Source organism: Brienomyrus brachyistius, chromosome 2, assembly GCF_023856365.1.
Source record: "Brienomyrus brachyistius isolate T26 chromosome 2, BBRACH_0.4, whole genome shotgun sequence".
In the NCBI taxonomy this organism is placed as follows: domain Eukaryota; kingdom Metazoa; phylum Chordata; class Actinopteri; order Osteoglossiformes; family Mormyridae; genus Brienomyrus; species Brienomyrus brachyistius.
The window spans coordinates 22,982,684-22,994,294 of record NC_064534.1 but is presented as its reverse complement, the minus strand read 5'-3'; the positions used below and the strand labels follow the sequence as shown (position 1 = coordinate 22,994,294).

Here is an 11,611-nt window from a genome sequence, read left to right as displayed (position 1 = left end):
TTTAGCAGATTCTGGACGTCTTAGGTGTCACTGGACTTGAGACCATCAGCAGATAGTTTACAAAGAGAGCATGAAAGCAAGATGTAGGAATCCCACCAGACAAGTGCAAATTTACTTCAATGGAACAGGCTGTAGGATCTGCTTATTAAACATCTAATAAATAACCTTGAGTAAACACCTGTCTGCCTGCTCAAATAACATACCCACTCCTCAGTCATATTATCTCACTAATCAAGCCCAGGAAGCAGCATTAAATAGGATGCCCATCCTACCAAAGCACACAGTGGCATCCCTTGCCAGCTACATGGAGCAAGACTCCGAATGCATTCCCTTGGGAAGCTGAAGCTGACGCTCTATCTCTCTCTCTCTCTCTCTCTCTGTGGGCACCAGGGACAGAGTCGTGTCTGCAGCAGATGTCTCGTGGCTGAGACTATAAATAAAGTCAACGATTCGGGGGAGTGCCGATGCGCCGGAGAGGTCGGTGACAAGCCTGCCGCTTCTTCTCACCTCTTTATCTCGGAGGACGATACCAGGTTTGTCACTTCCGTATTGGACGTATCCTCCTGGTAGGACTGTTTTCACAGGGAAGCAGAATGGGGAGATGTCGACGCGAGGCATCGAGTCCTGGCAACATGTCAGAAACAGGGAGACCAGTCGGGTGGAAGGACAGAGAACAGCACCTCCGGGCACTGCAGGCAAACGCGAGAGCAGCAGGATGCCACCATTCTCAGCTAGCTTGGCAGAACCGGCCCCAGCTTCAAGGAAGAGTGAATTTTTGTGTGAAAGTATCTCGGTGAAACAGTTGGTCATTTATTATGAAAGGAGGAAAATAGCTTACATGTATGTTTGTAGGGCATCTCAGAAGTACAGTACAGGTCTAAATGGAGAAGGTTTACTAATAAGCAGTGTACCCTGCATGGTTAATAGGCAAGCACTATTCCTGAATTTAACCATTTATCATGTACTGTGTTTTTTTCATGGATCTACTAAATTAGACAGTGAAAAATGCGAGCAAGTGTTGCCAAAAATAATTACAATTTGTTTCTTGTAAAAATGATCATTCTCATCTTGTCAAAACAAAAGTACACAAGAGCTTCTGCATCAGATAATGTAAAGGCGGCTTGGTTTGCTGGTCAGAGGGGACACCAGGTGCCTGTGGTTGTGGCACATGTCTGCTGATCAGTCCTTCAGCTGCAGATCATGCCTGGATGGAGAGCGCCCACAATGCCATTTACTGATGACTATTCTTGCATTCCTTGGTTCTCTGAAATGCCCGTTAACTTTGATCCTGTACCTAGAATATGGGGCTATTACCATGAGATGAATCTTGGCATTACAGCACACTGGTCTATAACCTCTCTGTCTATATAGGGTGATGTATGACAACCAGGATGCTTACGGTGCACAATAATTAAAATCTGTTAAAAGTTATACAATTAAGATCCATCCATCCATTTTCTGAAACTGCTTGTCCAATCCAGAGTCACGGGGAGTCCTATCCGGGAGGCTATAGGTGCAAGGCAGGGAACAACCCAGGATGGGGCGCCAACCCATTGCAGTACTGTATAATTACGATAAAAAGCTTATATACTATAACATGGATAATGGTGTTTGTATGTCGCTATTTCTAGTAGCAATGCATGATCATTTATAATTTATTATTCCTTGCAAGATTTTCATAATGCTGGTGAAATTCCATTAATAGTGGATTTCTTAAGTTAACACATATGTGAAATAATTAACTTGAGCATCACAGCTGGGGGGTCTCAGATTTCACACTTTTAAGTATTTGTGAAATTTTCGTTGTGAAGGTCAGCGGGGGGCTCAGCACACAACTCTGCTTCACAACCTGCCATGATCACGCATAGCGACTCTAATTAATGTTTGCAGTGACTGATTAACGTTACTGTGACTACATTTTAACGGAGTGTCTCATTTAAACAGGTCCGAACTAAGAGATGCTTCAAACAGTGCCGTTTAATAATTGTTGGCAGAGCTTATTTCGCTTTAAATGTGCTACATATAAGTTGTAGGAATTCATTAGCAGTGTCAGAGTTGTGAATCGGCAGGAGAAATATGCACTGATTTTGTCTGTGGGCTGAGGGACACAAAAAGAGGAGATAGTGACCTTTAACTCATGAAAATGCCAAACCACGTTGGATTTGAATTGCATTTGTTAGATTTAAATTAAAACATATTTCATTAATCATGGTCATAAATGTCCAAGGTTAGTACTGTTTTACTTTATAAGATGATTAAGTACGATGCTTCATCAGAAAGAAGATGAGCGTGAAGTTCTTGCTGTTTGTGTTCAGTTGGTTTTGTCATATTCATCCAAGCCTTTGGGTGTCTTGCCCTACCAACTGTTATTATAACAACTGAATTTACTCTTCATAAGCAGAAACAGTTCCTCAAGCTTTGTAAGATTCATGTACAAGCCCTTTATTATGTTTTTACAGGCAAGGCTGCGGAGGCGAAGAACCGCCCGATGTGAAACTGAACTTGCATAACATCATGTTTTGGCACGTTAAGTGGAACTGGAAAGTATGACTGGACTACAAGTGCATTACATCAGTAAATCGGTTTGCGGTTTAATCACTGACCACAGGTCCTAGTCCATAGTTGAAGCGCCGTTGTGGTTCAAATGATGTGTAGCAAGTTCTTTGCATTACCTGCATTCAAGAATTCAGCAGTGCCATGGTAAAATGTCTTAATCCATTTAGTTCTGGATTTTGGTGGTACGCCAGTGCTTGCATAGTTTTCAAATATTATGCATGTAATTGTACACTGGGGGTAGCATGAGGCCCAGCAGGTTGGGACATAGTGTTTGTGTTTGGAAGGTCAACGGTTCAAATTCTGCAGTCGACAAAGTGAATTTCACCACTGGGCCCCTCAGTAAGGCCCTTAACTCCCAGATACCCCAGGGATTGGCTGACCCTGCATCCTCAGAAATCTATGTCGCTTCTGATAAAAGCATCCAGTAAAATGTACTGTAAGGCAACAGATTTTTCGACTGGGTGCCGCAAAATGTTTCACATAATAAAAGCCTTTTAAACATGATGTGGTCTGATCGAATGTCACCTTCCTTGTACTTCAGATTTACTTTTTGTCTCTATAAACTGACCTTTTCCTTACTTCATTTCCTTTTATCCTTTTCAGATCTGACCTAAGATGCCCACAGAACACAGAACACCCAAACGCTGAAGTGACATGCCCACAATTACTGGATAAATGCCAGAGTGCCTCTGACACTTCTCAGTCATTATTCAGCTGTCCCTGCCTATCTCAATGAAAGTTAGCACCCAGTGGTGGGCGGGTGGGCGGGCTGGACAGCCTGCAGTTTAATATCATGGGAAATAATGAAGCCTCTTCGTTGTTATTTATATAATTATGCTTCAGCACTGACCATTGGTGTTTAAGCAAACACAGAAATCCTCAGCTTCATTAGTCCAACTGATTTATTGGATACTTAAACAGCAAACAGATGTTTGATCAAACTTAAAAACTGTAAAATGCATAAGTTTATTTCTTCAATTTCAAACAAATCAATATGGATGAAGAAACTAAAAGGAGAAAAAAAAAACACAGTCATATTAGTCAGGATTAATGTGGGTAAATACTTCACCACTGGCAAATCCCACTTATATTCCCAAAACTCAATTTTTATTCAATCCCTTTCAAGTGAGCTCCCATGAAAGTGAGACTGTGGAAAGTGCACTTATTTTGTATGGAGCAATTTCAACCTGCGGTCATTTCGCAAAGGGCTATTTCCTACAAAACCTCTTTCCGTATAAATGGTCAGTAGCTGTAAATATTGATTTTATCAACATCAGCAAAGGAGAGAGAGAGAGGTTTGCTCATCCCCTTAAACTGCAAGGATATTTCATATTGTTACAGAAAAACAATCACATTATACTCCATGTGTAAGGATATTGTGAATTTGTTTACAAAAACACAGCAAAATTTTATTTAAAAGTATCCGAACACAATGTGTCTGATATTAGAATTACGGTTAGATTCAATACTAAAATGTAACTCATGACAGTTCAAAAATTAAAAGAAATCCCTTTTTATTTTAATAATCCAAAAAAGAAAAAAAAATACAACTGCTACATGTATTCAGGAAAAACTAAAAACACAGAAATGCAGGAAAATGTAAATTGAGACCAGGTGAGACAGTTTTAAAGGCTTACATTAGGTGTTTGAGCTCCACCGCGGTGCCGGGCTTTGCTTGGTGGTTGAGGTACAGTGCTGTGCCATGCAGCCCAGCGTCTCCCCCCCCCCCCCATAAGGCTTTGTGGTGTCGACCTCTTATTGTTAATCTTATTGTTCGCTCGCAGAGGAAGCTGAAGTCTATGTGAAGCTTTGCAGCAACTCAAGCAGTCAATGAGGCGCGTTTATCACAGTATGGTCAAGTCAATCGAACAATAATTCCTATTTTTAAAAAAGTCCCGACGGGTAGATTTTAGAACAATTATGTCGCGTAAAAAGGCTTCTTGGCGAACAGAAGCAGGCTGAAGGCTATGCAGATAAATTCTAAAAAAAGATCATTCCTCTCCAACATGGTCCAAAGACCACTTCTTTATTAAAATATATATTACATATAAAAGTAAGCTTTGAAGATTGGACTGAGTACGTATCCCCAGGTTGGCAGCAGATCAGTGGGGATTCAATCCAAGGACTGTGTGGATCTTCTCTCATCACAATGCTGGACGCTGGAAGACGGTCAAGGTTTTGAGGGGAAAGGAGCAGCGCCAAAAGGATCCAGGTCCACCTGCGTCGACTGCTGTGCTACGCCATGGACCATCTCCGTGAACGGCACGGCCCCAAAGTCATCCATGGTATTCCCCTCACTGAACGTGCTCTGCAAAGATGTGGCTCGAGGTCTCCCATTAGAGCAACCAATGTCCCCTTGATGCTGAGAGTTCCAGCCAGTGTCTTGTGGATGAAAAGGTTTGGCACCAAATGGGTCCAGGTTGACCTCCTCAGCTGGCAAAGGTGCTCCCTTGTCTTTGCCATCCCCCACGCTGACGCTGATGTTCTCCTTGGAGTCAGAGGCGCTGAGGAACTCGTTGCTGCTCTGAGAGTCCCTCCTGCCCACTCGCTTGTGTCGCCGTACGCGTTCCGGCGTACGGAAACTGGCCTTGCCCGTCTTCCTGCCACTGGTGGGAGTTCCGTGGTGACGCTTACCATTGCTATTGCTGGTCTCCTGTTTTGTACGTCTCTGCCTCGAAGAGAGCTTCTGAAGGCTACGCTGCTTTATCTTTTGTTGTTGGCTGCTGGGGATCTCTTCGAAGGGTACCTGGCCGAAGACATCCTCTGGGGCCGCAGAAAGCGGCGGTGAATGGCTAGGCTGGAAAGGAGAGCAGCCGAACACGTCCACGCTGTCAGGGGACACAGGGGGCGTTTGTCCTATTGGGGCGTCAATGCTCTTGTTTGTTCTGGACAAGTTTCTGTTGAATGGGGCTTTGGTAAATACATCAAATTCATCCATAATCTGCTCCTGGCTGGCCTGTCTGAATGGGGCCTTGGCGAAAATGTCACCACTTTCGGCTTCGGGTTTGGCCTGGTCACTGCCGAGGAAGGGCACTGCTCCGAAGACGTCCGTCGTGGTCACGATGGGCGACTCGGGGGGCGTGATCAGACTGGAGCCGGACTCTGCCCTGGCGGCTCCCTGCCCTGTACTCTGTGTTTTCCGCTCTGCCGGGCTCCTTGCCAGCACTTTGCCCTTTTTCTGGTCGTCGTCCGAACCAGAACTGTGCTTTTCTTCATCCTCCTCCTCAGAATCCATGAGCAGGGGCCTCTGCCCGAGGTTCTCGCATTCCGTGTACTCGTTGAACTCACCATGCTCACTGTTCAGACCTTCGTCTTCCTCAATCTCCTCCTCCTCGCTGCTCTTTGGAGATGGAGGATCTGATTCGAAGTCGCTGTCTGACTCCTCTCCTGCTCTGCACAGCAGGCCAGAAGAGGCACTTCTCTTGTTGGATTTGCACTCTTTCACCGGTTGGTCTTCAGCAGCGGGATTAGGCTCCGGCGTGGGCTGCTCTGGGGTCTTCGTACTGGCATCTAATGGGTTAAACCAGAAAGAGATCCTGGGATGTAAGAACTGAAGACACTCAGATGAATGTGTGCCAACCAGTGTTTTAATTGTAACCTAATTTGTGCTCACAAATGATCAGGAGCTACCAAAAACTACAGCACTGCACACAATTTAGAGATGCTGCTTTAATCACAACTAGGCCTCACAGTAGCAACGGAAAAGATACATTTTTTTTTTGCAAATTAATGCTTCATGCCTGTAAAGTGGAAATATCCGTTTTCAGTTTTCCGGGGAGCTATACGGAGGGCATGGCAGGAAATTTTTACCGAACAATTTCAAAGGAACAGAGAGGACAATAACAAAATGTCACGTGACAGAAAAGCTGTTATCTATTACACTACCCCAGAACACCACACGAAAAACCGCCAGGAAGTGCGTGTGAAAGAGACTCGTGTTTTGTGAGCAGAGCAGAGCCCGACTACAGCGGTCGCTTCTGTGCGTGGATCGGCTCGTGTAGTACATCGTGACAAAGCAGCACTGAGGCAAACCCTGATTATCAGAAGAAATTCTGCAAGCAGAAATGTCTTATAATACACAAGATGGAAAATCATGGGTAATACTGAAGTATCAGAAAATAGAAATCAAGACAGTATTCTTCAGAGAGCATAATTGTAATCCAGTATTAATACTGGAAATGTGTTTGTGAACAGCTCACTTACTACTATAACTCAATTCCTTACCCACTGTGCTATACTCATTCCTGCTGGAGTGAGTGTGGAATGAGCTCATGGAGATACAGACAGACTGAAAAGGCATCTTGGACTGCAGCTCAGGGCTGTAGCTACTCCTCCTGTAAATGCTGATACTGTACAGTCAGGTGGAGCAACTCTGTCTAATGGCAAGGCAGCCCGATAACAGATTAGCATTTAGCCCGTTATGCCTGTGCCTCTGTGCATCAAGATTATAAACAGCATGACTAACACATGCAGCCTGCGTGTACGAAGTACTCCAGTTCTTAGACCTCGGTGAGGAAGCTCAGATGCATCACTCATCAGGCATGTTACAGGCCTGCCATATATTATGTGAAGTGAGACAGCCATGTTAGCAAAACCATCTTGTACTGATTATGTAGTGGTGGGTGACACAGGGAACTCTGGGAAATGGCCGAGGGTGCGGGGGCAGGGCAGGGCGAGTTCCCTGGGGACCTGAACATTAACTAAAAATAAAGTGACAAAAACTAGATTTGTTTTTTAATATGCTTTATTATCATTAAAGAGCAGCACATCATTCAGTATTACATTATGATACATATGTATAGGCCTTTACAGAGTATTTCTGTGCAAACAGCTGTTTAGTTAACACACTGAGGGGGTCTGGCACTGCAGCTGTAAGCCTCCAACACAGGACGACACAGTTTGAGCTCTAAGACGACACACAGCAAGTCCTGCGGCTAGCCGCTCTCCCATGGCTGCTAGACAAGAGTAGGGGTGGGTGATGGCAGCGTTATGCTCATGTCGCAATAAGTGGGGGAAAAAAAACGGGAAAAATTCAAATAAACCATAATAGTCTGGCCGTAACCAGTAACACACTATACTTCTGAAAACGAAATGCATTTTAATAAAAAGGTTCTTTCAAAATGCATTCTTTTGCCCTCATTTCAAAAGTATAGCTAATTTACACACCTACCCACCAGTACAAAACTCAGAGGCTCTTAACATGGCTGTCTTACTTCACCCATAAAAGCGGAAAATGAACTGACTGGCAGTGAGATGTTTGTAAAGTAAGTTGAGGAAAAAAAACAAATGACATAAATTCCATTGTAAAACTGCCCCAATATGCTGTCAACTTACCTTTGATGAACAAAAACTTGTGTATGGACATAAATGGATATGTAAAAATGTACAAGTGAGTGTATGAATCTCTCTCTCACACACACACATATATAATAAAGTATGACGTCAACTCCTACAAAAGGACAATGAAGCAAATTATGAAGGATGTAATGTAACGCTCTCCTGACAGCGTGCTCACAGACAGCCTGTACAAGCTGCAGACTGAGGGTCCAAGGCACTCTGTGTGTGGGTAAACCAACCAGGCCCCGTCCCTTTAACTGAGAAAATGGACTCTGCACGATGAAGATTTTCATTCACTTTCATGTGGCTAGTAAATTCAATCTTACACAATTAAATGGATGCTAACCTGAAACAGAAATACACATTTAGAAATGAAAAAAATTTCCAAACCACAAAAATACGATTTTAAGAAGCGGTCCCATCAACCTTTTCGCAGAAGTTGCCTTTAATTAAAATAGAAAATAGTGTCAGAGACATGTGACGTTATCCACCATTGTAAGGTGGGACCAGGGTGGAATGCTCTGCAATGGTGTTCTGCCCAGCTACAGTACAGCCCCATCTTATTGTATTGGGGGTAAAACTGCGGTGGCAGGTTTTATGAAAGCAAATCAATACAACATACATTAAGGAATGCAGTTAATCAAGTGTGCTGTGTGCTTTACCGTAACATTACTCTACCATGCTTCACAACTGGACTCATTCTGTAGCACAGAACATGTTTTCAGAATGACCAGTGTAGAAACTTTAACTAGTTCACACTTTTCAAAAAGCAAAAATAATACAATAAAGCTGAATCTGTCACGCTGGTTTTGAAACGACCACCATCGACAGCGTTTTTGGCCCCTTGAATATAAACCAGAGTTTGGGAACAACTCTGACGTAAACGATCATTTTTAATTCTCATTGTTATTTTGTTGCCTTTTTACTCCCTGTGTTGTTGGTAAGATCAAGGAGGAATCAAGCCCTTTAAGGACTCGCAGCAAGGACCATCATCAGCAAACCATGGGCCGCTGGCGAGACCACTCCCCCCCACCCCCAAATACGTCAACACCTGCGAGACCATGGGCCACTGGCAAGACCACCCCCCCTCCCCCCCCAAGTGCCTCAACACCTGCCAGACATGGGCCACTGGCGAGACCATCCCCCAAGTGCCTCAACACCTGCCAGACCAGCTTCCCTTATGGCATCACCACAAAGTAAACTATCAAGTATACTTCAATTATGTCCCATCTTTTCTGATTAGTAAAAGCAAAGTAATTACCTCGACAACTCCACTTAGTGGCAAGAGCTTATTCATGACAGGTAAACGTACAAGTGGCTTTCCCTTGTCAAACAGAATGACGCACAGTGAATCTCTCTACAATGGCTCATGAAATTTACTGCTGTACATTAGCAAGCGGGGAGATGCATGTGATCTCCCCTTTACTGCTTTGATCTTGTGTTTCTTCTCCTGTCCAGGTACTAAGAAACCCTGAGTCATCAGAAACAGTTCAGGACCCGCCAATCTAATGTCAAAGATGGTGGTGGGGGTCACATGAAACTGTCATTCTTACCTCCCAGTAAATGAGCAGGAAGTCAGGCAAGGCATTACTGAGAAGGCACACTTTGCCTGCTCATAAGCCTTGTACAGTGCTAAGGTAGATGGGAGGTTAATCTGCTCAAAGACAGTCAGTCACCTCTCAGGGGGAGAGAACAATTCAGTACACAACAAAAGGCTTCAACTGAATTTCTTGAAATAAAGTTATAATCAAATACACACCTCAGCAATACCAAAGCACCAACAAACGACTCATTCAGCAAGTGACAAAAACCTAGTTAACCCACAGCATTCCACAAAGCAGGAATAACCCCAGCGCACATTCTTTCACCTGTCTGCTACAAGCTATAGCAGCTAACCAAAGCCAATGACAAACCGTCCATTTTAATAGATGATGCTTCTTGCTGTAAGTCCCTGACAGCGTATATTGGTAGTGCTAAGGCTCATTATGGTTTTTCCACTTTAAGAACGGGATGTGTGAGGAACCAAAGCAAGTTAATACAGGAAGCTCCCAGAAAGCTCACAGTAAAATTAGGTTAATCATCTTAAATGTATGCTGGAAGCATTTTTGTCTACTTCTAACACTAAATCAAAATCATGACAGAAGGCGACCGAAGCGCTTAGCTCTTCTTGTTAACTGTAAAATAATCTGCCAATTTGTCACTGAAGCAGCTACTTGGTGACGCATGGGGCATCACAGTTAGATGCGCAGTCAAACCTGGCCTACAGCACAGGCACAGCCTCTGCACTGATCCCGTTTCAGACCAAGTCAACCACAAGCCGATCGTACAGCAGTACACACACGATTAACTGCGCATATGTCCAACGCATGAGGTCACCGCGAGCACGGCTTCCTGCTCCAAAAGCTCTAATTAGCGTTAGCAAAGACGCGTTGGCAGTTAGGAAGCTAACACACAGACACAGAAGCCAAAGAGTTCAATGGTTGTTCTTCAGAGGTTCCTTAAAACTTGCCTGGGCTGGACAGAAAAGGTACAGAGCCAAAAAGGTCATCCTGCAGAGGCTTTGAGGGCAGCTGCTTCCCTATGCTGAGGTCTACACTGGCTGCTCCCTCCACGGGCTTTTCTGTCAGAGGACGGAGAAGGGGGTCTCGTTAAACAAGTTCTGACATCAGCATGGCAGTCAGCAGGCTCTTTTGCTGGTTGCAGGCTTGAAAATGTTTAGAAGCAAATTGCTGAACTGCTACACGACAGAGCCACACACACACACACAAGCCAAACGTGTGTGTGCGTGTGTGTCTTACAGCGGCACAGAACCAGTACTATAGGTCAAGCTTGTTAGCTTACTAACACAGCCATTTAAGTAGGACAGATGTTGGCACGACGCACACATCTCAGTGCTGAGACTAACTGTTCATTTATGAATGTGGATGTGACAATTTCAAGTGAAAGAAACTGATAGTCATTTGAATTAGCCTAAACCATATAACTGAAATATCCCTGATAATATATATATATAAAAAAAGAGACAAAATTTGGAAATTTTAAGAACACAGACGTTTCAGAAGCTTTTCTGCTAATGAGGACAGAATGAATCAAAACTTGCTCGCTCTCAGGAGGTCAAACTCTCTGTCCAGCAGGTCCTCTTCAGTCATCTTGGAGAAGTTGTCTTCTCCAAAGGGATTCCATCCTGACATATCAGGGGGATTACTGATGTTCTGTGGGGGAGGGGTAACCACCTCTGAACTCACGGAGGGGTTTCTACCAAAGAGAGAAGCAAATTTTGGGTCACTGCAGATTCTGCATCTTACCTTCTCCGCGAATCCCATGAACAATTCAAAACGAAGGTCACGGCGACAAGATAGACGGTGGGCCCATGGTGTTTGGAGGGGTAACGTAAAATGGACTTGCTGGGTTGAGATTCACATACACCACTGTGGTTACAGTATGGGGATGGCAGGACTGTTACCTGGTGTTAGTGAATGAAGGTTCCACAGCGACAGGCCCCATGCGACCCAACCCAGAAGGGTTAAAGTTCGTGTGGGAAGCCTGGAATTCCAACGGGGAGGTGTGATAGGGGACCTGCTGATGATTGGGATGTTGGTGTTGCTGCTGCTGTGCAAAGGCCTGCTGATACAGGTGCATCTGTTAAAGGAGGTCAGAATGCTGATTCAACAAACCGTGCATGGTCTTCACAGCACTCACAAGGGACAACTCCACATCC

General features: G+C 44.3%; 1 protein-coding gene and 1 long non-coding RNA gene across 15 annotated transcripts in view; one reads left to right on the top strand and one right to left on the bottom strand.

The window, feature by feature from the left end:
- The first annotated feature begins 297 nt into the window (after positions 1-297).
- On the top strand, positions 298-3,249 carry LOC125720274 (uncharacterized). Its single transcript, XR_007385407.1, has 2 exons — positions 298-533; positions 2,460-3,249. It is a non-coding gene; the product is annotated as an uncharacterized LOC125720274 (long non-coding RNA).
- A 191-nt stretch (positions 3,250-3,440) lies between these two features.
- Positions 3,441-11,611, bottom strand: part of bmp2k (BMP2 inducible kinase) — a 28,515-nt gene continuing 20,344 nt past the window's right edge. For all 14 annotated transcript variants that reach the window (XM_048979545.1, XM_048979574.1, XM_048979599.1 and 11 more), the window contains 4 exons: positions 11,357-11,532; positions 10,994-11,148; positions 10,403-10,513; positions 3,441-6,066 (listed from right to left, as the gene is read on the bottom strand). In XM_048979545.1, coding sequence (XP_048835502.1) covers positions 4,727-6,066; positions 10,403-10,513; positions 10,994-11,148; positions 11,357-11,532 — 1,782 coding nt within the window. In that variant the 3' untranslated portion in view covers positions 3,441-4,726. The remainder of the gene's footprint in view (positions 6,067-10,402; positions 10,514-10,993; positions 11,149-11,356; positions 11,533-11,611) is intronic.